We start from the raw sequence: 26,326 nt of genomic DNA, 5'->3' as shown, positions 1-26,326 counted from the left end.
TTCCTTCCCCAGCAGGGGCCAACGGGTTGACCTCCAGGGTGCTTGGCTGCTGGCTCCCAGGCCAGATTCCCATCCCCTCAGTCTCTGGCTTCCCTCCCGAGAGGTCACTACTATTTCCCAAAGAGCCAGAGTGGCTCCTGGGGCTTCCCACATGGGAAGCCAGTTCCCGTGCAGACACAGAATTTCTTGCCAGGGGAATGCCAAGGCCAGGGGCTCCTGGAAACTCCCCCATCTTCCCCAGGAGGTGGCATGTGGAGGCTCCATCAATCTGGGAAGGAGGTGGGGAGAGGGGACCTGGGAACACTGGAATCACAGGCCCTCAGAATGAACAGGTGGGCTTGAGGGCACCAAACTTTCATAATAATAATGATGATGGTGTTCATTAAGTGCTTACTGTGTGCCAGCCTCTGTTCTAAGCACTGGGGTAGATAGAACATAATCGAATTGGACACAGTCCCTGTCCCACATAGGGTTCACAGTCTTAATCCCCATTTTACAGATGAGGGAACTGCAGCACAGAGAAGTGATTTGCCCACGGACACCACAAGCGGTGGAGTCGGGATTAGAACCCAGGTCTTTCTGACTCCCACTAGACTGAGCACGTAAGGGCAGATTTGGCAGTGGAGCTTTCAGGGGGTGGAGCATTTGCGGGTGAGGCCGTAAGAGGACTGGAGAGGAAGATATGAAGGGAGAGGTAGAAAAGAGGGAGGGAATGGAAGAGGAAAGGCAAGAAGGGAAAAAGGAAGAGGAAGTGAAAGATTCATAAGGAGGTGCGTTGTCATCTCCTCGATGTCTCTGCTGGACCTCACCGGGCACCAGGGCCGGGCACAAGTAGATCTCTTCATCCCTTCGTGCTTGTCTCACCCAACCTGATCATGGCCTTGCCCCTCAAGTTCCAACCCCCAGCCCATCTCCTTCCCCCAGCTCTTGCAAGGATCCCAGACCCTCTCAGCTGGGAGCAGGAGGTGAAGCTGCCATTTTGGATCCTCCTCCAATCCTTTTCCAAATCCAGAAGGTGGAATGGGCTAGGCCCTGCTATTTTTCTTGCCTAAAAGCGGTGGGGGCGAAGCAATAAACAGACAATTCCCTGCCCACAACGAAAGATGCTCCTTGTTGGCAGGGAATGTGTCTACCGGTTCCGATATATTGTACAATACCAAGTCCTTAGTACAGTGCTTTTCACACAGTAAGCACTCAGTAAAAAAACATCGACTGATTGATGCTCGGCACATACTACTGACTGACGGCGTTGACTGACTGCAGGGGAGGGGACAAGTAAGGAAGGGTGGCTTAGTGTGGATCCTCAGCCTCTCCCTTTCGACTCTCCCGTTGCTTCTGATATCGCTGGTTTCGGGAGCCCAGCATTCTTCTCTCTCTCCTCCCAGGCATCTGCATCGGCAACACAGACAGCCGCCATTACGCTAACCTCACCACGGGCATTTACCGCTTCAATCCAGCTATCATTAAGCCACAGGATTTCCGCAGGTGAGTGCGAGTTCTTCTGACCCCTCGGAATGGGCAGGAGCAGGAGTGAGATGAGGAAAGTTGAGACAGAGACCCAGAGTGGGATTTCGTCGCTAGCCGACTTGGAGCTTGGGGTGCTCTTCTCGCTCTGGGCGGCTGCGAGACAGTATCCCCCGATTACCGGGAAAAAAACTGTTTTCCAGTGAAAAGAACTTGGAGCGTCAGGGTTCTTCTTCTGGCATGTCACTTATAATAAGAATAATAATAATAATGTTGGTATTTGTTAAGCGCTTATACTATGTGCAGAGCCCTGTTCTAAATGCTGGGGTAGATACAGGGTCATCAGGTTGTCCCACGTGAGGCTTACAGTTAATCCCCATTTTACAGATGAGGTCACTGAGGCACAGAGAAGTGAAGTGACTTGCCCACGGTCACACAGCTGCCAAGTGGCAGAGCCGGGATTCGAACCCATGACTTCTGACTCCCAAGCCCGGGCTCTTTCCACTGAGCCACGCTGCTTCACTTGGCCTCTCGGAGACTCAGTTTCCCCCCTGGAAAGTGGCATTGCTCCCTGTCCCTCCCCCTTAGGGTCGTGATGATATAGGAGATCAAAAATGGGGAATACGCTCAGAAACTCACACTCTTGAAAACCTCCAACGTTTAATGCAATGCCAAGCTTCCCTGTCTGTGGTTGGTCTTCTTTACTCCTCCAGAAGGACCGGAGACCAAAAGCCAGGGCATAGGTAGACTCTGTGCTGAACCGGTAGTTAAAAGTGACCTCCGTCTCTGCCCCCAACAGCATCCACGGGTTCAATGAGAGGATCTCGATCCAGCAGTACGAGAAGCAGGTGACGTTCTTGTTTGAGCTGATCCAGAATGCGGATGTGGAGCGGCCCCCTCCGCCTCACTCCTCCCTGCACGAGCTATAACGGGACTGGGGGGGGGTTGGAGACAAGGGAGAGGCTCTCGGGACCAGGAGCCCAGAGGAGACCCACCCACCACTGCAGCCAGTCTGGGAGGTGGGATGGTTCTTTGCCAAACGGGTCAAGTCATGGCTTCCAAACCCTGAAGGGGCAGAGTTAAGTGGAGAGCGTGAGGAGAGATTGAAGTGTGACCTCCCCCACCCTCTCCCCGTAACGTCTCCTATCCCCCTTCCCTCCTGCTGGCCATAGCTGAGCCGTGGAAACCTGAGATAGGAAACCAGACATCTTCTGATGACGTTAATTTTTCTGGATTGACTCTCCGCCCGCTAATTCTCCGAACACACATCTTTCTGCATTTTTTTCATTGGCCTCTTCTTTCCTCCTGCCTATGTCACAATCTGCTCTCCTCTCCCATATTTTTCCCTTTGTTTCTGCTGTTCATCTCTTTTCTGTCTCTCTGTCTCTCTACTCTCCCTGCCCGGCCCCATTCTCTCTGTCTCCTGTATCTCTATGTCTTGGATTCACTTATATATAAAACCCTCTCCCCCTCTCTCTTCCCCACCTCTCTGGTTGAATCCAATTTTTAGGAGAACTACTGGAAATTGCGTATGGAAACTACAGCCGTTTGCACTGTGATGTGATGAAATAAAATGGTATGTACACTATGGGCTATGTGCAGAAGTGTTTCAGCTTTCCGCTAAGAAGGATTTAGGTTCTTCCAGGTCATCTTTCCATTCCCTTGCCTCTAGGAAATGCTTTTCCAAAAGAACTTGGGAAATATAGCTTATTCCACAACACGCTTCACTAAAGTTATGAGGAGAGCTTCCCGGGAACTCATCTCCATCTCTCTTGCCAAACCCTAAAACCTCATTTTGACTTACTCTGATATGGAAAAGAGCTGGTCCCCTGGATCTTTACAATATTAATCCTTCAAAAGCTAGATGTTATTTATCATATCTCTACATCAGCCTCCTCGCTGCCCTTCCTGCCTCCTGTCTCTCCCCACACCAGTCCTAACTTCACTCCGTTGCCCGGATCGTTTTTCTGTGAAAACACTCACTTCATGTCTTCCCACTCCTCAAAAACTTTAAATGGTTTCCCATCTACCTGCATATCAAACAGAAACTCCTTACTATCGGCTTTCGATCAGCTCTCTCCCTCCTACCTTACCTTGCTGATTTCCTATCTGCAACCCAGCTCACACGCTCCGCTCTTCTACTGTCAACCTACTCAGGGAATTTCAGTTTGGTCTATCTTGACGTTGACGTCTAGCCCACATCCTGCCTATGGCCTGGAACTCCTTCCCCCTTCACGTATGACAGACCACCATTCTCCCCACCTTCAAAGCCTTATTAAAATCACATTTCCTCCGAGAGGCTAAGGTCTCATTTCCCCTGATCTCCCTGCTGCCGTCGCCTATGTTCTTGGATCTGTACCCTTTAAGCACTTGGTATTCAACCCATCCTCAGCTCCATAGCACCTATGTACATATTCATAATTGATTTTATTCTCTGAACTGTAAGCTCCCGGTGAGGCAGAAGATGTGTCTACCAACTCTGTTGAATTGTATTCTCCCAAGCATTCATTCAGTAGTATTTATTGAGCGCTTACTATGTGCAGAGCACTGTACTAAGCGCTTGGAATGAACAAGTCGGCAACAGATAGAGACAGTCCCCGCCGTTTGACGGGCTTACAGTCTAATCGGGGGAGACGGACAGATGAGAACAGTGGCGATAAATAGAGTCGAGGGGAAGAACATCTCGTAAAAACAGTGGCAACTAAATAGAATCAGGGTGACGTACATCTCATTAAACATAAACAAAATAAATAGGGTGGTAAAGATATATACAGTCGAGCGCTTACTACAGTGCTCTATACACAGCTCTCAGTAAATATCATTGTTGATTGGTAGTGATTCCTCATTGCAGTTTCCTTTTGGGCCTTAAAAGTGTAGTAGCTTATAATAGGATAATTTACTTCAGCAGCATGAGAAGCAATGTTGCCTAGTGGAAAGAACATAGGCCTGGGACTCAGGGGTCCTGGGTGGTAATCGCAGCTCAACCACTTGACTGCTATGAGACCTTGGGCAAATCACTTACCTCCTTTGAGCCTCAGTTCCCTCATCTGTAAACTGGGGATTAAATACCTGTTTATTCCACCCTTTCAAACTGTGAACCCAATGTGAGCCACGGACTGCATCTGACCTGATTATCCTGTATCCACATCAGGGCTTATTACAGTTCTTGGCACACAGTAAGCACTGAACAAGAACCACAATTTTTATGAGTATTATTTCTGAACCAGGGAGTGTTGAAGGTGGGTGGAATTTCCAGGTATAACAGATGGGATAAGCAACTTCAAGTCTCTCAAGGATATTAACTACAAGAGTTCGACTGGAAGATCTTCATCTTTATATTCATGTCTGCCTCCCCCTCTACACTGTAGGCTCTTTGTGGGCAGGGAACATGTCTACCAACTCGATTGTACGGAAGAAGCAATCATTTTTTATGGTATTTGTTAAGTGCTTACTATGTGCCAGGGACTGTACTAAGTGCTGGGGTAGATACAAGCTAATCAGTTTGGCCTTGGTCCGCAACCTTCGTGGAGCCCACAGTCTTAATCCCCATTTTACATACGAGGTAACCGAGGCTAGGAGAAATTGCCCAAGGTCACACAGCAGTCAAGTGTCAGAGCTAAGATTAGAACCCAGGTCCTTCTGACTCCCAGGCCTGTGCTCTATCCACTAGGCCATGCTGCTTCTCTATAGGACCCCTATCTGCCCTCCTTTCACTACCAACTATGCACTTGGCTGTGTATCCTTTAAGTGCTTTCATACTCACTCCAGACCTGCAACCCTTAGGTAAACATCCTTATACTCTACTATTTCCCCTATCCATAATTTATTTTAATGTCTCTCTCCCCCTGTAGACTGTAAGCTCCTTGAGGGCAGGGATTGTGTCTGCCGACTCTTATCGTATCGTACTTTCCCATTGCTTCGTGCAGTGCTCTGTACACAGTAAGGGCTCAGTAAATGCATTAATCCTACACTTCCCACTCCCTACACTTCCCCTCCATCTGATGTGCTTCAGAGATCATAGTCACTGCACCTGGCCGAGTTCTGAAGCCACATTGCGATTTGGGAAGCGAGTAATCAATGCTACTGTTCGGAAGCAAGTCCCGAAGGATTCTGGATGCGATCTTAGCCAGCAGTGGACACTAATTGGAGGTTTGGAAGGATACAGCAGGGTAATCTTTCACCTTTCTTCTTGAAGATGATGTTGCTGGTGATATCTCTGATCTGTGGCATCTCCTCACTGCTCTACACGTTCCAGAAAAACTTGTGTACGTGCTTAAGCGGTGCGGTTTCCTTCAAACTTGTAGACATCATATTGTAGACTTTCCTCTAGACTGTAAACTCACTGTGGGCAGGGAATGTGTCTGTTTATTGTTGTATTGTACTCTCCCAAGCTCTTAGTTCAGTGCTCTGCACGCAGTCAGCGCTCAATAAAAACGGCTGAATGGATGAATGAGCCTCAGCAGTTATGCACTGGGCCCTGATGGGGCTGGCCTATTTTCATATTTCAGAAGCAGAATGGCTTAGTGGATTGTGCATGAGCCTGGGAGTCGGAAGGTCAGGGATTCTAATCCCAGCTCTGCCTCTTGCCTGCTGTGTGACCTTGGGCATTGCACTTTCCTGGGCCTCGGTTACCTAATCATCAAATGCGGATTGAGAATGTGAGCCCCGTGTGGGACAGGGACTGTGTCCAACCTGAGTTGCTTGTATCCACACCAGTGCTTAGTGATAATAATAAGACTGAGAGTCCCACATGGGGCAACCTTACTACACTGTATCTACTGCAGTGCTTAGAACAGTGCTTGGCACATAGTAAGAGCTTAAGAAATACCATTATCAGTATTATTATTAAAGGGGGTAAACTCAAGTACAAGGGTGACACAGAAGGGAGTCGGAGAAGAGGAAATTAGGGTTTAGCCAGGGAAGGCCTCTTAGAGGAGATAATAATAATAATGTTGGTATCTGTTAAGCGCTTTCTCTGTGCCAAGTCCTGTTCTAAGCGCTGGAATAGATACAAGGGTAGCAGGTTGTCCCACTTGGGGCTCACGATCCCCATTTTACAGATGAGGGAACTGAGGTGCAGAGAAATGAAGTGACTTGCCCAAAGTCACCCAGCTGACAAGTGGCGGAGTCGGGATTAGAACCCACGACCTCTGACTCCAAGCCCGGGCTCTTTCCACTAAGCCACGCTGCTTCTACTAAGCCACGCTGCTTCTCAACCCACATAGTTCTCAACCCACATATTCAGTCTGTCACCAAAGCCTGTCGGCTGTACTGTCACAACGGTGGTAAAATCTGCCCTTACCTCTCTCTCTATCCAAATTGCTACCACCCCAATCTGAACACTGATCCCCTCCCACGTTGCCTACTGTACCGGCCTCCTTGCTGACCTCCCTGCCTCCTGTCTCTCCCCACTCCAGTCCGTACTTCATTCTGCTGCCCGGAACATTTTTCTAAAATAATTTTCAGTCCGCCGCTCCACACTCCTCAAGAACCATCAGTGTGAACATCAAACAAAAATCCCTCAGCATTGGCTTTATAGCACTCAATCAGCTCACCCCCTCCTGCCTTACCTCATTGTTCTCCTACAGCTCTCACGCTTCGCTCCTCTAGTGCCAGCTTACTCACTGTGCCTCGTCTATCTTGTCACATCCTTCCCACATCCTCCCCCTAGCCTGGAATTCCCTCCCGCTCCGTATGCATCACACCACCACCTTCCCCACCTTCAAAACCTTACTGAGGTCACATCTCAAAGAGGCCGCTTTTCCCCGGCTCCCTCTCCCTTCTGCCTCCTCTATGCTCTTGGATCTGTGACCTTTGGGTATTTGGTATTTGCTCCATCCTTAGCCCCACTGCGCCTATATACGTATCCATGAATTATATATTATAAATTACTGATTTATATCAACGTCTGTCTCCCCCTCTAGACTGTAAGTTCACCGCGGGCAGGGAATGTGCCTACCAACTCTGTTAGAAGCAGCGTAGCTCAGTGGAAAGAGCACGGGTTTAGGAGTCAGAGGTCATGGGTTCGACTCCCGGCTCTGCCACTTGTCAGCTGTGTGACTGTGGGCAAGTCACTTCACTTCTCTGTGCCTCAGTTATCTCATCTGGAAAATGGGGATTAAGACTGTGAGCCTCAGGTGGGACAACCTGATTACCCTGAATCTACCCCAGCGCTTAGAACAGTGCTTTGCACATAGTAAGCGCTTAACAAATACCAACATCATCATTATTATTATTGTACTCTCCTAAGTGCTCAGTACAGTGCTCTGCATGCAGTAAGTGCTCAATAAATTCATTCAGTCATATTTATTGAGCAGTTACTGTGTGCAGAGCACTGTACTAAGCACTTGGGAAGTAGAATTCAATACCACTGTTGAGGATGATGATGTGTTTCGGAGAATACTCTAGTGTTTTGGCCATTATTTCGGGATTCACGTCTCATCGGTGCAGAGATACAGTGAAAGGATACACAGGGGCTTGTACTTTCCTTAGTGATGCATAGAAGTTCTTGAATTGGTAATAATAATAATAACGATGGTATTTGTTAAGTGGTTACTTTGTGCCGGGCACTGTACTAAGCTCTGGGGTGGGTACAAGCGAATCGCGTGAGACCCAGTCCCTGTCCCACGTGGGGCTTAGTTTCAATCTCCATTTTACAGATGAGGGAACTGAGGCCCAGAGAAGTGAAGTGTTTCGCCCAAGTGGAGGAACCTGAAGTGCTAGCATCCTGCTTAGCCTTGGATCTCTTCTTTGATGTCCCACATTTTTCATGCATGTTCAATTAATCGGTCGTAGTTATTGACCCCTTACAATATGAGAGGACTGTACTAAGTGCTTGGGAGAGTACAAAGCAAAAGAGCTGCTCATAAGAAGCTTAAAGTCTAGAGGACCGTTCCTTAACTTGATTGGCAGTCCGTGACGTTGGCCGATGAAACCCCTCTTTTATCTCAGGTTTGTACCCTTTAAGCGCTTGATATTCACCCCACCCTCAGCCCCACGGTACTTACAGACAAATCCATAATTTATTTTAATGTCCATCTCCCTCTCTAGACCGTGAACTCCTTGTAGGCAGGGAATTTGTCCAGGAACTTGGTTGTGTTGTACTTTCCCAAGTGCTTAGTTCACTGCTCTGCACACAGTAAGCTCTCAGTAAACGGGACTGGTCGATGGATTGAAACTCGGCTGTACTGGGATATAGTCACTGAAGTGCCTTCTTAACTTCCTGATTGTCTCCAGGATGTTTTCCTTTTTCTTGGCAGGCTGAAGTTGGCCCTAGTTATCGCAAGATGGTGTTTGGCACGTTCACTGGGTGAAAGTAAATCACTGCTATTTAGTTTATTATTTCTTTGTGGTCCAGTGACTTTTGTTTCATATTTGGGCAACACTATCAACTCAAACAATAAAATCCCCCATTGAAATCAGTTCACTGGACACTGGTTCTGATCTCACATTGATATTGCATTGTTAGACACAACCGTGCTGTTTAGTTTACCAATTTTTTGTGGTCCAGTGACTTTTCGTCCGCATCTGGGGAATCACTACCAACTTGAACAATAAAATTCCTCATTGCAATCAGTTCACTGGACATTGGTACTGAGCAGATTTTGGCACTGGGTTATTAGACACAGGAATGGGTTACCCAAAAGATGATCCTTTTCTGGATGAATTTCAGGTCAATAGAGACTATCCTCTAGCCAAGTTTATTTCTTGGGGTCTTGCCCAAGACAGCGGAGTGGCTAAGATGACTTCTTGATTATTTCCAGGATGGATTATTCATTATTCTCCCCCATTTCACTGAAAGGGAAACAAAGGCACAGGGCCAGGTAACACTGGTCAAGTCAGGCCTCAGTGCAGATGATTGGGTCTCCAAGAGGGAGAAGTGCGGGGGTCTGATCACCATGTCTGCAGCTCCCACTGGGTTGTTCCTCCGTCTTGGTATTTATCGTCTCTGAGTTCATTAATGGAGGCTTTCTTCCCTCTCTCCTTCCCTCCCTCAAGATCGTGGCTGAAGCCCAGGATCCTTTTGTGCCATACCCTAGGTTGCCTTAATCAACCCAAACATCTCCCTAGCCCCGGCACCAACCGGGGATCCCATGAGAACCAAAATGGCTCCAAACCTCTCTGCTGAGCTACCATTCAACAGGGCCCTTGCCTCCAGCCCTTGGCTCATAATTCCCAGTTTGCGTTCTGTGGCCCTGGGGTGACCGATGGAAGTTATTTTACCAACTTGGAGGTACGGGTGGTAGGGATTTGGCGGGGGCGGGGGGGGCAATTAGACCTTTTCAAGCACGGGGAGGCTGAGCCCAGGGCTCCAGCTTTTATCCTGCCTGGAATCCCTGTTAAGCGGATTTGGATCTGGTCCATGGCAGCCAAGTGGGGAGACATGAAAAAGCAAGACTGCTTAATTCCAGAGTGAGAGAAGTTGGACTCCATGGATCCTAAGACTTTGGAATCTCTCACGGCATTTGGGAGGGAGGTGAGGAGCGAATCCCCTCCTTGTCAAGCAGAAACCTTCCTAGGGTAAACCAGGAGACTCTTGGTTTCTGAAGTCATTTGGGCCAAACGGCCTCGTCAGCTCCAGGATAAAATGGCATCCTGACAGACACGATTCTGTTCCCAGGTCTTCAGATTAGTCAAAGACTGGGTCTCCCCACCTTCAATCTCATCTATTCCTCTGCCGACCCTTGGCTCACATCTTCCTTCCTACCTGGAACTGTGAATTATATTCTCCTACTCCAGCCCAGCCCGCACACTCCATTCTCCTAGCACCAGCTTACTTGCTGTGGCCCAATCTCGTCTATCTCTCCGTTGACCCCTATCCCCACATCTTCCCCCTAACCTGGATCTCCCTTTCCATCCATATACGCCAGACCACCACCAGTCTCTGCACCTTCAAATCATTACTTGGGCCACATCTCCAACAAGAGGCCTTCCCTAACTAAGCCCTCTTTTCCCCAGTTTACTCTTCCTTATTATTATTATTATTGCTTATGCAATGGATCTGTACCTTTCAAGCACTTTATTTTCACCCCATCCTAGGCCCCACAGCACTTTTGTACATACTCATAATTTATTTTAATGTCTATCTCCCACTCTAGACTGCAAGCTCCTGGTGGGCAGAACATTAATACCTATTCTACCGTGTTGTATTCTCTCAACCACTTGGTACGGGGCACGGCACACCGTAAGCACTCAATAAATTTGAGTGATTGATTGATTGATTGACTGGACCTCTTTCTGACCAGCCCTTCCTAATGGTCCAGCCCCCCTACCCACTTCCAGCACAGGACCTACCCAGACTAAGCCCCACTTTTCCTCATCTCCCACCCCCTTCTGCATCTCCCTGACTTGCTCCCTTTGCTCTTCCCCCCTCCCAGCCCCAAAACATTAATGTGCATATCTGTAATTTTATTTTTTCATTCAATCGTATTTCATTCAATTGTATTTACTGCGCGCTTACTGTGTGCAGAGCACTGTACTAAGCACTTGGAAAGTACAATTCGGCAACAGAGACAATCCCTACCCAACAACGGGCTCACAGTCTAGAAGGGGGAGACAGACAACAAAACAAAACAAGTAGACGGGCATCACTACCATCAGAATAGATAAATAGAGCCATAGATAAATGCACATCATTAATAAAATAGAGCAATAAATATGTACAAATATATACAAGTGCTGTGGGGAGGAGAAGGGGCTAGAGCAGGGGGAAGGAGAAGGGGCAATGGGGAGGGGAGGAGGAGCAGAGGGAAAGGGAGAGCTCAGTCTGGGAAGGCCTCCTGGAGGAGGTGAGCTCTCAGTAGGGCTTTGAAGAGAGGAAGAGAGTTAGTTTGGCGCATTCCAGGTGAGGTAGGACGTGGGCCAAAGGTCGACGGCGGGACAGGCGGAAACGAGGCACAATGAGGAGGTTAGCAGTGGCAGAGGAGCGTAGTGTGCATCCAGGGCTGTAGAAGGAGAGAAGGGAGGTGAGGTAGGAGGGGGCAAGGGGATGGAAAGCTTTGAAGCCAATAGTGAGGAGTTTTTGCTTCATACAAAGGTTGATAGGCAACCACTAGAGAATTTTGAGGAGGGGAGTGACATGCCCAAAGCATGTCTGCGGAAAAATAAACAGCAGCGGAGTGAAGTATAGACTGAAGCGGGGAGAGACAGGAGGATGGGAGATCAGAAAGGAGGCTGATGTAGTAATCCAGTCGGGATATTATGAGAGATTGTACCAGCAAGGTAGCGGTTTGGGTGGAGAGGAAAGGGTGGATCTTGGCGATGTTGTGAAGGTGAGATCGGCAGGTTTTAGTGACGGATTAGATGTGTGGGGTGAATGAACAGCGTCAAGAATGACACCAAAGTTACAGGCTTCCAGTGATGGGAAGGTCGGGGAGGGTACAGGGTTTGGGAGGGAAAATAAGGAGCTCATTCTTGGACATGTTGAGTTTTAGGTGGTGGGCAGACATCCAGGTGGAGATGTCCTGAAAGCAGGAGGAGATGCGAGCCTGGAGGGAGGGAGAGAGAACAGGGGAGGAGATGTAGATTTGGGTGTCACCTGCGTAGAGATGATAGTTGAAGCCATGGGAGTGAATGAGCTCATGAAGGGAGTGAGTATAGTTGGAGAACAGAAGGGGACCAAGAACTGACCCTTGAGGAACCCCTAGAGTTAGTGGATGGAGGGGGAGGAGGAGCCTGCAAAGGAGACTGAGAATGAACGGCCAGAGAGATGAGGAGAACCAGGAGAGGATGGAGTTCATGAAACCCAGGTTGGATAATGTGTTGGGGAGGAGGGGATGGTCGACACTCTCAAAGACAGCTGAGAGGTCGAGGAGGATTAGGGTAGAGTAGGAGCCATTGGATTTGGCAAGGAGGAGGTCACTGGTGACCTTTGAGAGGGGAGTTTCGGTGGAGTGGAGGGGACGGAAGCCAGATTGGAGGGGATCCAGAAGAGAGTTGGAGTTGAGGAATTCAAGGCAGCGAGTGTAGATGACTCGCTCTAGGAGTTTGGAAAGGAAGGGTAGGAGGGGGAGATAGGGCAATAACTGGAAGGGGAAGTGGGGTCAAGAAGAGGGTTTTTTTAGGATGGGGGAGTCGTGGGCATGTTTGAAGGCAGAGGGGAAGAAGCTGTTGGAAAGTGAGTGGTTGAAGATGGTAGTTAAGGAGAGGAGGAAGTAAGGGGTGAGAGTTTTTACAAGGTGAGCACGAATGGGGTCTGAATCACAGGTGGAGGAGGTGACACTGGAGAGGAGGGAGGAGATAGCCTCTGAAGATACAGCTGGGAAGGATGGGAAAGTAGAGAAGAGGGTTGAGGGCAGGGGGGATGGGGAGGGGGAGGGGAGGGGTGACTTTGGGGAGCTCAGACCTGATGGTGTTAATTTTCTTAATGAAGTAGGTGGCCAGATCACTGGGGGTGAGGGATGGAGGAGGGGGAGGAAGAGGGGGCCTCAGGAGGGAGTTAAATGTCCGGGACAGCTGGCGGGGGTGATGGGCATGGGTGTCAATAAGGGAAGAAAAATAGTTTCTTACCCAGTAAAATAGATACTTTCCCGAGCGCTCAGAACAGTGTTCTGCACACTGCGTCCTGGAAGAGAGAGGAAGTTGGGGGACTCCAAGGGACTGGACTATACCCTGTGGCATAATAGGGCCAGGCTGCCAGAGAGATGCCAGGACTGCTCAATTCTGGACAATTACTGGACTCACTAATACTTTTCCACCTCCTCAGAGGAGTACGCTTCTTCGGGACAGGGATTGCATCTACCATCTCTATTGTATCGTACTCAGCTTAGGTCAGTGCTTTGCAGGCAGGAAACAATAAATTAACTGTTTATTGTTGTATTGCACTTCCCCAAGAGCTCAGTACAGCACTCTGCACACAGTACATGCTCAATAAGTACGATTGAATGAATGAACGATTGATCACTGAGGGACCTATTGAGTTGGATGGGGGCGAAGTGCCAAGCCTTGGCATCGAGAACAGAGACATTCCAGTCCCCGTAGGGCCCCTGAGGGCTCTGGACAGAGCAGCTAGAGTCACCACCCTCAACTTCTGCTCCCCAAGCTGCAGGGCACAGGCTCCCGTGAGCCACTGAGGCCTAGAGAGGGGGTGGGGCCCAGCATCCATTAAATCCCCAGCTGCCCCAGTCAGGCAACAGAGAGGTCTTGTGCCATCTCCACACGAACGTTAACTCTTGCACAAAACCAGGGAGAGCCATAGGAGTCGTACCCCGCTTGGGTTTCACCTGTGCTGGTGCTGGTGAACGCTTGGGCGAGAGAGAAAAGGATCAAAACTGATAGTTAAAAGGAAGGTTTGGGATTTTCCGGAGATTTCTCTCCTTTCTGTCCCCCCGACCGCAGATCGGCAATTTCTCCCTAAACATTCGAGTTTCCTCCTGCGACTCCTACCCCTTCCTAATGTATTGACTTGATGGTTTGCAAACACCTTTACTTGTTGGGTTTTTACAAAGGCTGGACAACAGCAGAGCTGGCATCAGATGGTAGCTGAGGGGACGGAGGCACGACGGCAGTTAAAACTTAGGGCTCCCTCAACAACGTGCATAGGAAGCAGCGTGGAGCTCATGGGGACCCGGAAGGGAACCTCATGGGTGAGGTTTAGGGGTCTCCCCCCGTCCTCTCCCTCCAAAGGCCGAATGTCTGAAGCTGACCCCGGGAGGCAGGGTGTCTTTCTGCTTGTCCACATCAATGATCCGTTGTGAAAAAAGTTCCCAATCCTAAATCTGTCCACCGTGAATTCCACCCTCTGTAACGGCTCAACTATCAGGTGAGGATTCACGGACAGAACACGCTAGGTTCAGGGGGGCAAATGGACTTCGGCATTCTGTCACACAGAGGCCTAACGTGCCTCTACAGAGTGCCATGGTGATTCGTACAGAACGCTATGAGCGTGCCCAGGGTAACCGTCAATCCATAGCATTTACAGAGCACCTACTGTGCCAAGCACTGTGCTACCGTGATAATTGTTAAGCGCTTACTGTGTGCCAGCCACTGTACTAAGCGCTAGGGTGGATTCAAGCAAATCAGGTCGGACACAGTCTCTGTCCAACATGGGGCTCACAGTCTCAATCCCCATTTTACAGATGAGGTAACTGAGGCATAGAGAAGTGAAGTGACTTGCCCGAGGCCACATAGCAAACAAGTGGCGAAGCCAGGATTAGAACCCATGACCTTCTCACTCCCAGGGCTGTGCTCTATCCACTCTGCCATGCTGCTACTGAGCACGGAAGAGTAAAATAATGTTAGTAGACATGATCCCTCCTCTCGAGGTTCATGATGACATGATGGCGTCATACACAAAGGAGGGGACAACGAATTTTGCCCTCCCTCCGAAGGCCGAATGTCTGAAGCTGACCCCGGGAAGCAGGGTGTCTTTCTCTCTGCTTGTCCACATCAATGATCTGTTGTGAAAAAAGTTCCCAACCCTGAATCTGTCCAGCGTGAATTCCACCCTCTGTAATGGCTGAACTATCAATTCAATTCAATCATATTTATGGAGCGCTTACTGTGTGCAATTCAATTCAATCATATTTATGGAGCGCTTGGAAAGTACAGTTCGGCAACAGATAGAGACAATCCCTATCCAACAAGGGGCTCACAGTCTAGAAGGGGGAGTCAGACAACTTCTTACTGGGATTTCCCGATGATATTTCACCCCATGATCGCAGGAAGACGCTACTACCCTGGCCCTCTAGCCCAAGTTACTGGCTACATAGGGGCCAGGTGAGAGAGTGTGGATGGTTCCATGCAACCCATCACCACTACTGGAAAAAACAAATCAAGCGCATGTCCTGTTGGCAGAAGGAAACCCTATTTATCCTATCCCCCTCCAATCTTAAGCTAAAGTTCTGTTAAAGTTCTCTGTTATATGAGAATCGATCGATCGTATTTATTGAGCACTTTACTGTGTGCAAAATGCTATACTAAGCGCTTGGGTGAGTACAGGGAAGCAGCGTGGCTCAGCGGAAAGAGCCTGGGCTTCGGAGTCAGGTCGTGGGTTCGACTCCCCGCTCTGCCACTTGTCAGCTGTGTGACTGTGGGCAAGTCACTTCACTTCTCTGTGCCTCAGTGACCTCATCTGGAAAATGGGGATTAACTGTGAGCCTCACGTGGGGCAACTTGATTATCCTGTATCTCCCCCAGCGCTTAGAACAGTGCTCTGCACATAGTAAGCGCTTAACATATACCAACGTTATTATTACAATAAAACAGAGCTGGTAGGTACGTTCCCTGCCCACAAGGAGCTTAGAGTCCAGAGGGAAAAGCCCCAGGCTATCAAGCAGTCAAATCAATTATTTATTAAGCACTTATTGTGTGCAGAGCACTGAACTAAGCACTTGGGAGAGAATGATATAACAAAATAACAGAGTGGGTAGACATTCATTCATTCATTCAATCATATTTATTGAGAGCTTTCTGTATGCAGAGCACTGTACTGAGCGCTTGGAAAGTACAACTCAGCAATAAAGGGAGGCCACCCCTGCCCACAGGGGAGACACACATCAAAACAAGAAAACAATATAAATAAAATTATATATACATATATTCATTCATTCAGTAGTATTTATTGAGCGCTTACTACGTGCAGAGCACTGGACTAAGCGCTTGGAATGCACAATTCGGCAACAGATAGAGACAATCCCTGCCCAGTGACGGGCTTACAGTCTACTCGGGGGAGACAGATGGATGAAAACAAGACAACTTAATCGCAATAAATAGAATCAAGGGGATGGACACCTCATTAACAAAATAGATAGGGTAATAAAAATCTACACAAATGAGCACAGTGCTGAGGGAAGGGGAAGGGAGAGGGGGAGGAGCAGAGGGAAAGGGGGCTTAGTTGAGGGGAGTTGGGGGGGGTGGGCAGAGAGGCAGCAGAGGGAGCAGAGGGAAAAGGGGAAGCTCAGTCTGGGCAGGCCTCCTGGAGGAGGTGAGCTCTCAGTAGGGTTTTGAAGAGGGGAAGAGAGTGAGTTTGGCGGAGGTGAGGAGGGAGGGCGTTCCAATACGCAAGTGCTGTGGGGTGGGGAGGGGGATAGAGCAAAGGGAGCAAGTCGGGGTGCTGGGGACGGGAGAGGGATCTGAGGAAAAAGAGGGGGCTCCCTGCCCACAATGAGCTTACAGTCTAGACCAAAGAGATCACTGTATTAAGAAGTACAGTGCCCACCCCGATGGGGCCAGGGCCTAGAAGATATGTCTTCCTCTATTTGGAAGCATTCCATGTGGAAGAAACTGACTTCCAACAAAATATACCCACGTGGATGAAATGCCACCGTCGGCAGTGACACCTTCAAATAAGAACAAGCTATTGTGGACAGCGTGTACCTAAGATTAGATGGGAAGTAGCAGGGAATGGATCTGTTCAAATTGCTATCTTCAGGTACAGAAAGGCAAAACCTAACTTTGGGATGATGAGGAGGAGGAAGGTGAGCAGATAAAAATGAGCTGGGCCTGAATGGCAATGGGAAAAAACTCAGGTAAATATCTAATCCTGGCTCCGCCACTTGTCTGCTGTATGTCCTTGGACACGTCATTCATTCATTCAATAGTATTTACTGAGCGCTTACTATGTGCAGAGCACTGTACTAAGCGCTTGGAATGAACAAGTCGGCAACAGATAGAGACGGTCCCTGCCGTTTGACGGGCTTACGGTCTAATCGGAGAGACGGACAGACGAGAACGATGGCGATAAATAGAGTCAGGGGGAAGAACATCTCGTAAAAACAATGGCAACTAAATAGAATCGAGGCGACGTACATTTCATTAACAAAATAAATAATAAAACGTCACTTTACTTCCCTGTGCCTCGGTTACCTCCGCTTTAAAATGGGACCGTGAGCCCCACGTGGGACAGGAGCTGCGTCCAACCCGATCTGTTTGTATCTACCCCAGCGCTTAGTACAGTACCTGGCACATAGTAAGTGCTTAACAAATACCATAATAATAATAATGATTATTATGATTATTATTCTTTGCTGGCGATGAGGGTTGGGCTTTGGGGTCCTGCCAGCCATTCATTCACCATTCACAGTCACCATTCACCATTCCCCATTCATTCGTTCATTCTCGGTCACCGCCACTCCCTCGGGCACCCTCCGGATCCCACTCTCTCTCCATGGCCTTCCCAACTTCCAACCCGGGGGCTGACGTCGAGGAAGATGAGGAGAGGAGAGTACCAGACAACCCCGGTGTTTTCTAAAGAGAGCGCCCCAGTCGCTAAGGGAAAGAAGCAGGGGAGGAAGGTTGGGGGCCGGAGGGGGTTGCCGGTGGGGAGAGGGGTCAAGTGGTCAGGCCCAGGGGCCGCAGGGACAGGAACAGGCTGCTGAGGAAGTTGCTCCTTCCGGCTGTGGGGTAGCTCAGCCTGCCGGGCTGTTTTTCTGTTATTAGACATGAAGTCTGGCAGAGGTTTGTGGCTCCCAGAACGGGCCAGCTTTGGAAGATCCAGGGAGCAGCCCCCATCTCCCCTTCCTCCTCGTCTACCAGTTCTCCTTTCAGAGTCTCCTGCCTCCGGGCCCGATTCACTCTGGGTCGGGGGGGGGTGGTCCCTTATAATAATGGTGGTATTTGTTGAGCGCTTACTATGTGCAGAGCACTGTTCTAAGCGCTGGGGGATACAAGGCGATCAGGTGGTCCCACGTGGGGCACACAGTTTTAATCCCCATTTTCCAGATGAGGGAACTGAGGCACAGAGAAGTGAAGTGACTTGCCCAAAGTCACACAGCTGGGAAGCCGCAGAGCCGGGATTAGAACCCGTGACCTCTGACTCCCAAGCCCGGGCTCTTTCCACTGAGCCACGCTGCTTCTCCTAATCTCCAGGCCCATTTAATTCCAAGGGGACCCCGCCTCCGTCACCTCACCACAATGGTCTCTCTTCCCACCCCGTCCCAGGGCCTCGAGATTAGTGAGTCTATTATCCGTGGTGTTTGTTAAGCACTTACTATGTGCCAAGCACTGTACTAAACGCTGGGGTAGACATGAGTTAATCATTCATTCATTCAATCGTTTTTATTGAGCGCTCACTGTAAGCAGAGCACTGTACTAAGCGCTTGGAAAGTACAAGAAGCAGCATGGCTCAGTGGAAAGAGCCCGGGCTTGGGAGTCAGAGATCATGGGTTCGAATCCCGACTCTGCCACTTGTCAGCTGTGTGACTGGGCGAGTCACTTCACTTCTCTGTGACTCAGTTCCCTCATCTGTAAAATGGGGATTAACTGTGAGTCTCACGTGGGATGACCTGATGGCCCTGTATCTCCCCCAGCACTTGGAACAGTGCTCGGCACATAGTGAGCGCTTAACAAATACCAACATTATTATTATTATTATTACAATTCAGTAATAAAGAGAGACTATCCCTGCCCACAACAGGCTTACAGTCTAGAAGGGGAGAGACAGGCATCAAAACCAGTAAACAGGCATCAGTAGCATCAGTATAAATAAATAGAATTACAGATATATGCACATCAAAACAAGTAAACAGACATTATTGTAAATAAATAGAATTATAGATATAATGTTGGTATCTGTTAAGCGCTTACTATGTGCGGAGCACCGTTCTAAGCGCTGGGGGAGACACAGGGTAATCAGGTTGTCCCACGTGAGGCTCACAGTTAATCCCCATTTTACAGATGAGGGAACTGAGGCACAGAGAATTGAAGTGACTCGCCCACAGTCACACAGCTGACAAGAGGCAGAGCCGGGAGTCGAACCCATGACCTCTGACTCCCAAGCCCGGGCTCTTTCCACTGAGCCACGCTCCCAAGTGCTGCAGGGTGGGGGGGGGGTTAGAGCAAAGGGAGCAGTTGGGACGATGGGGAGGGGGAGCTGAGGAAAAGGGGGGGCTTAGTCTGGGGCTTAATCCCACACAGAGCTCGCATTCTAAGTAGGAGGGAGACCAGGCGTTGAGTCCCCGTTTTACAGATGAGGAAATCGAGGCCCAGAGAAGTTAAATGACTTGCCCAAAGTCACACAGCAGACAAGTGATCGAGTCAGGATCAGAACCCAGGTCCCCCGACTCCCAGATCCACTAGGCCCTACTGCTTTCTGACTCCATTTTACAGCCAGTCAGCGGGGGAGGGAGGAACGGCTAAGCCACCCAGAGCTCTGGCCACACCAGGCCGAGTAGCCAAGGGACCCAAGCTCGTCATCCAAACACAGCCTCTCCCGAACCCTCCCGGGCTGGACAAACCAGTTGTCCTGGCTCCTTGCTTCCTGCCAGCTTGTCCGCTGAGCCCAGTTCCTCCGGGGAAATGGAAAGGGGTGGAGAGGGAAGAGGGGATACAGCTTTAGGCTGCAATGAGGTCAGTGGGAGAGCAAGCTGCAGAGGAGGAGGAAGAGCCAGGCCTGAAATGGAGCCTAAAGCTACCGGCTCCCTCAAACCACCCGAAGAAGTGGTTGCCCTGGCCGAGGGGTGGGAGTTCAGGGAGTGGGGGAAGTGGAGGTTGGGGAGTAGGGGGAGAGCGGGCCTGGGGTTCCACACAGCTCTGGGCTGGGAGGGTGGTGTGGAAGAGAGGAGAACCTGGAGGGGAGTCCTAGCTTTCCCCAAGCTGAAACAGGGCACTAGCAGGATGTCCCCTCTGGCTTCCGCCAGCAGGAAGGAAGTCAACCTGGTGGGGGTGAGGGGGAGGGCACACCAGGGAAAATGGAAGGGAGGCGGGGAGGACCCACCCACCCCTTTCCCAATGATGGAAACAAAAGGCGGGTGTGTCAGAAACCCTGGCATGCCAGCCCCGTGGCTAGGAGCCCATCTGATGGACCGGGGGTTTTTCCAAACGCCCGTGTTGTCACCTGGGCGGGCGGTGGGGTTTCGGGGATGGTTAGTTCACAGCAAGCAGCCACCCAGGTAATAAGGACAGTGTGGCTTGGTGAATAGAGCATGGACCTGGGAGTCAGAAGGACCTGGGTTCTAATCCCGACTCTGTAACATGTCCGTTGGGTGACCTTGGGCCAGGAACTTAACTTCTCTGGGCCTTAGTTACCTCATCCGTAAAATGGGGATACGAGTGTAAGCCCCATGTGGGACGGGGACTGTGTCCAACCTGACTGACTCCTTATCTATCCCGGCTCTTAGAACGGTGCTTGGCACATAGTAAGCGCTTAACAAGTACCGTAATTTTTATTATTCTTAAGGGCCACAGGAATGAAGGAGAGCTGGGGTCAGGGAGCGTCTAGGGGAGGGTGACAATACCAGTTTTCTAGGGGACAGGGTGAAAAGAGACACTCTCTCCTTAGACTACGGGAGTACAGCCTCTTATCCTCCCACTGACCTGGCCCAAGTCCTACTTCTGGCCCTGGATTTCATTCATTCATTCAATAGTATTTATTGAGCGCTTACTATGTGCAGAGCACTGTAGTAAGCGCTTGGAATGTACAAATCGGCAACAGATAGAGACAGTCCCTGCCCTCTGACGGGCTTACGGTCTAATCGGGGGAGACGGGATTCTGTACTGAGGGAAGGATTGAGAGATCCCGGCCAGGTGGGTCACAGAAAAGCTTGGGAATCGAGGGCTGGAGGAAAGTTTAAGGGCACTGGGATTATCCCACGTGGGGATCGATCAATGGAAAGTATTTATGGAGCGTTTACCTCACGCAGAGCACTATACTAAATGACTGAGAGACTACAACTCTCAAGGGGGAGACTGACATTAAGGTACATTACAGTTGAGAAGCAACTGAGTATAAAGATGTGTACAGAAATGTTGGCGGTGGGGTTGGGACTAAGTGTATGAGAGAGGAAGGAGGGAGGGAGAATAGAGTGGGAAAATGAGAATTTAGCCTGGGAAGGCTTCCTGGAGGGGATAGCATTTCAATAAGGCTTTGAAGATCGGGAGAGGGCTGGTCTGTCGGATACATAGGGATTTTTAATAATTGCATCCCGATGCAGTATTATTACCCAGTTATTCTTTTTCAACTCTGATAACAGAACAAGTGCACGTGGATTTAAGTTGCAGCTGGAGGGATTTGCATTAGACACAAAGAAGGACGTCTTGACTGAGCGTTTTAGACGTAGGAAAGGATGAGGGAGTGTTGTGGGACCTCCTTTTCTGACGATCTCCATAAACAGGATGCGCTCTAATCTTCCCTGACTGCCAATGAAGGCCTCTGAGGAAGCAAGAGGATGGAAGAGAGACTTTTGAACTCCAGATGGACTCTGTAGATTCACTGATTCATTCAATCGTATTTACTGAGCACTTACTGTGTGCACAGCACAGTACTAAGTGCTTGGAAAGTACAATTCGGCAACAGATTGTCTAGCCTTCGATCTACCTGAAGTCCTTGTGTCTCGAGCAAGTCGGATTTGCTCCTCTCTGCTCACTGCTGGTCCTTGCCTTTTCATTCATTCATTCATTAGTACTTATTGAGCGTTTACTGTGTGCAGAGAACTGTACTAAGTGCTTGGGAGAGTATAATACAACAATAAACAGACTCATTCCCTGCCCGCAATGAGCTTTCAGTCTAGAGAAGCAGCGTGGCTCGGTGAAAAGAGCCGAGCTTGGGAGTCAGAGGTCATGGGTTCTAATCCCCACCCCGCCACTTATCAGCTGTGTGACTTTGGGCACGTCACTTCACTTCTCTGGGCCTCAGTTATCTATAAAATGGGGATTAAGACAGTGAGCCCCACGCGGGACAACCTGATTACCTTGTATTCATTCATTCAGTAGTATTTATTGGGCACTTACTCTGTGCAGAGCACTGTACTAAGCGCTTGGAATGTACAATTCCGCTTAAAACAGTGCTTGGCACATAGTAAGTGCTAAACAAATACCATCGTTATTATTATTATTGTGGGGATACAGACATTAGTAGAAATAAATAAATTACAGATATGTACATTAGTGCCATGGGGCTGGGAGGGGGGAGAAGAACAAAGGGAGCATCCATGTCTTCCAGTACAGCCACTTCCCCCTCTCCTCCCCACATCCAGGCTGCCGCCTCGTGAGACTGTGCTGAGAGGGAGGGCAAATTCAGAATATTCCAACCAAACACAGCCCCTGTCCCACGCTGGACTTGCGGTCTAAGAGATTCGTTCTGTTAATTCCATTTGCCCTAGTGGAGGGAGCACAGGCCTGGGAGTCCGAAGGACCTGGGCTCTGATCCCGGCTCTGCCAACCGTTTGCTACGTAACCTTGGGCGAGTCACTTAACTCCTCTGTGCCTTTGCTGTGTGATCTCGGGCAACTCAATTCACGTCTCGTTTCCTCAAGTATAAAACGGGGATGCCCGTTCTCCCTCCTGTTTAGACGGGGAACCCCATCCGTGTCCGACCTAATTAACTGGTATCTATCCCGGAGCTTAGAAGGGCGTTTGATACGAAGTAAGCTCTTAACAAATGCCGTTTAAAAAAATCAAGAAGCTTCTTTCGCGCGAGTCACAGCTGGCCGAGCCAGGAGGAAACCAGCTCTCATTTTTCATTTTGTTGTTTGGCTCGCTGGGTGGGGTATCAAGGTGCAGTGGTGGCCCAGGAAGGTGCTGATCCTACTTCAACACCAGCTTGGAAAGAGTTACACTGGACAAAAAAAACAAGAGAAACGCATGTGATCTAGGCACCTGTTTGGAGCCAGGTGATGGAAACAATTTGGGTGGGAGTTGAGGGAGAGGGTTAGGGAAAAGGGAGCAACAGGGAGCGGGGAGGAAGGGGCAGGGAACGGCAGGGAACCATGGGCTCGGGGTACCATTGTCAAAGGTGAGCAGGGGTCACTTGGGGATCATTGGAAAGCAGGATGTGTTTATGCATATCTCACTGGAGTTCAGAAGCTGAATGGGTCTGAGGGAAATAAGGGAGGCCTAGCAGAAAGAGCCTGGGCCTGGGAGTCCTCTGGATTCTAATCCCGGCTCTGCCTCTTGCCTGCTGTTTGATCTTGGCGAGCTACTTCACTCCTCTGGGCCTCGGTTTCCTCATTTGTAAAATGGAGATTCATTCAATGGAGAAATGGAGAAGCAGCACGGTGTGGTGGATCGAGCGTGGGTCTGGGAATCAGAAGGTCATGGGTTCTAATCCCGGGTCCACCACTCGTCGGCCGTGTGACCTTGGGCGAGTCACTTCTCTGTGCCTCGGCTACCTCATCGGTAAAATGGGGGTCGAGACTGGGAGTCCCACATGGGACGGGGACTGTATCCAACCCAATTTGTTTGAATGCACCCCAGTGCTCAGTACGGTGCCTGGCATATAGTAAATCCTTAACAAATGCCATTGTTATTATTAATAATAATAATAATAATAGTAGTAATACCTGTTCTCTCTCCCACTTATTCTGTGAGACAGAGGGACTGTATCTGACCCGATTATCTTGCATCTACCCTAGTGCTTAGTATGGTGCTTGGTGCATAATAAGTGCTTAACTAGCACTTCAATTATTATTAAGTGAATAATTAATGATAGGCTGGTAAGATTGGAAATTGGACTAGAGGATATTGGGGGAAGAGATTGAAGCAGAAACCTGGAAAGGGGCTTCTGAAGGGGTCTCCCTCCCTCACTTTCCATTACATTATGGGCCCCTGAGAAAATACCCTTTGTCCTAGGGAAACAATCTAATCCCGTGTGTGTGTGTGGACAGGGAATGTATCTCCCAACTCTGTATCACTGTACTCTTCCAAGCATTTAGTATAATTCCCTGCCTGAGGCCTCCTCCCCTCTTCTCCCACTCCCTTCTGCGTCTTGCTCTTTCATTCATCCTCCCTCCCATCCCCACAGCACAAAGGTATATATCTCTCTATCTCTGTAATTTATTTATCTATGGTTTTATATTAATGTCCGTCTCCCCCTCTAGACTGTGAGCTCGTTGTGGGCAGGAATGTGTCTGTTGTTGTTATACTCTCCCAAGCACTTAGTACGGTGCTTTGCACGCAGCGAGCTCTCAATAAATTCGATCGAATGAATGAATAAATGAACGCCCAGAGTAACCACTCAATAAATACCATCAGTTCATCGATCGTGCCTGTGCAATCGTGGGACTCTGTGCGTCACGGCAGAAGGATGTTCATAGATATGGGTCAGTGTCCTTGAATGTTCGCGTGTGTGTGGGTTCGTAAAATACGAGAACCGTAAGAGACCTCAAGAGGCTATCTGGCCCAGCTCCCAGCGCCCAGGCAGAAGAGGGCCTGAAGGATCCAAGATAGTTGAGTTGGAAGCCCTCCAGGGGTGGCGATTCCCAAATAGTAATTATTATGGTATTTGTAAAGCATTTACTGTGTGCCAACCACAGTGCTAAGCAGTGAGGGTAGATTCAGTATAAGCCGATCCAACCCAGTCCGTGCCCCGGATGGGGCTCACGGTTCAAGGGGGAGGAAAGACAGGTATCTTTTCCCCCATTTTAACAGACGAGAAAACAGAGACACAGAGAAACTAAATGACTTGTCCAAGCCACACAGAGGGCAAGTGGCAGATCTGGATTAGAACCCAAGTCTCATGATTCCCAAGCCCAAGCCCTATCCAGTAGACCATAAGATCCTTGTGAGCAGGGAATGTGCCTGTTTAATGATATACTGGACTCTCCCGAGTGCTTAGTACAGTGCTCTGCACACAGTGAGCTCTCAATAAATACGATCGAATGAATGGGCCGAGCTGCTTTTCCTTAACCTTATTTAGAAGTTTGTTTCGGTGTTCAACTCCCTGGAAAGGGCAGGAAGTTCTTCCCTATGTCCAACTGAACTCTTTCTTGCTGCATTTTAAACACATTTCCTCCAGTTTGTTTTCCTGCTGTCACAGAGCACGGCCGACCAGCATCCTCTTAGAGACTCGCTTCCCACAGTTGACCCAAGCCAACCCGCCGGTACACACAGCACAGAGGTGTGGGTCAGGTCAGGATCTGGGTATGGGATCGGGGGTGTGGAAGGTCAGCTGCTTTAAAAGTGTGAATGAAAGTGCATCCATCGCCATCAAGGGTCTAGAGTTTATTTCCCACCCTGCCCACCTCCTTTATTTCCTCCTCTGACTGCCCCTCACTTCCTCTTCTCCCACTCTCTTCTTAGATTTGCATCCTTTATTCACCCCTCCCTCAGCCCCGCAGCACTCAGGTACATATACATCATTTATTTATTTATATTAACGTCGGTCTCCACCTCTAGACTGTCAACTCGTTGTGGCTAGGGAACGCACCTACCAGCTCTGCCATTGTTCTTGTCTGTCCGTCTCCCCCGATTTAGACCGTAAGCCCGTCAGAGGGCAGGGACTGTCTCTGTTACCGATTTGTACATTCCAAGCGCTTAGTCCAGTGCTCTGCACATAGTAAGCGCTCAATAAATACTAATGAATGAATGAATAAATATTGTGTTCTCCCAAGTGCTTAGTACAGAGCTCTGCGCACAGAAAGCACTCAATAAGTACCAGTGAGTGACTGATTGATTGATTGCCTCCTCCCCAACCAAGTCCAGAGGGGATCACCTAGGTTCCGGCAGAAAACATCAGGTTGGAGATGCAAAGACGACCACCACCCTACCAAGAGAGACCTACTGTTTTTACCGGACCAGAACCACAGATAACAAAGTCGCAGGCTTAAGGTAGGCATCCATCTACTATTTCTACTATAATAATAATATTATTATTATTATAATCATAGTAGTCATAGTTGTTAAGTGCTTACTTTGTGCCAAGCACTGAACTAAGTGCTGGATAGATAAAAGACAATCAGGTCAGACACATATGGGATCCACAATATAACAGGGAGGGAGAATAGGTATATATCCCCATTTTTTACAGATGAGGAAACCAAGGCACAGAGAACTTAAGTGACTTGCTCAAGGCCACGGAGCCAGCATGACAAACAGGTCACTTGGCCGAGGTTAGAGACTCCGGGTGACCTGGTGGAAAGAGCACAGGCTTGGGAGACAGAGGTCACGGGTTCTAATTCCGGTTCTCCCACTTACCTGCTGGGTGACTTTG

General features: G+C 49.3%; 1 protein-coding gene across 2 annotated transcripts in view; it reads left to right on the top strand.

Annotated features, from left to right (window-relative positions):
- PM20D1 (peptidase M20 domain containing 1) overlaps positions 1-3,052 on the top strand; it is a 32,817-nt gene extending 29,765 nt beyond the window's left edge. The window contains exons 12-14 of one of the 2 annotated variants that reach the window (XM_029069930.1): positions 1,386-1,485; positions 2,264-2,312; positions 2,637-3,052. In XM_029069930.1, coding sequence (XP_028925763.1) covers positions 1,386-1,485; positions 2,264-2,312; positions 2,637-2,660 — 173 coding nt within the window. In that variant the 3' untranslated portion in view covers positions 2,661-3,052. Of the gene's footprint in view, positions 1-1,385; positions 1,486-2,263 lie in introns of both variants that reach the window. The other variant, XM_029069929.1, reaches the window with a different exon arrangement.
- The last annotated feature ends 23,274 nt before the right edge of the window (positions 3,053-26,326 follow it).

Source organism: Ornithorhynchus anatinus, chromosome 7, assembly GCF_004115215.2.
Source record: "Ornithorhynchus anatinus isolate Pmale09 chromosome 7, mOrnAna1.pri.v4, whole genome shotgun sequence".
In the NCBI taxonomy this organism is placed as follows: Eukaryota; Metazoa; Chordata; class Mammalia; order Monotremata; family Ornithorhynchidae; genus Ornithorhynchus; species Ornithorhynchus anatinus.
Note: the sequence above shows the minus strand (reverse complement) of the source record. Positions and strands in the feature narration are given on the sequence as shown.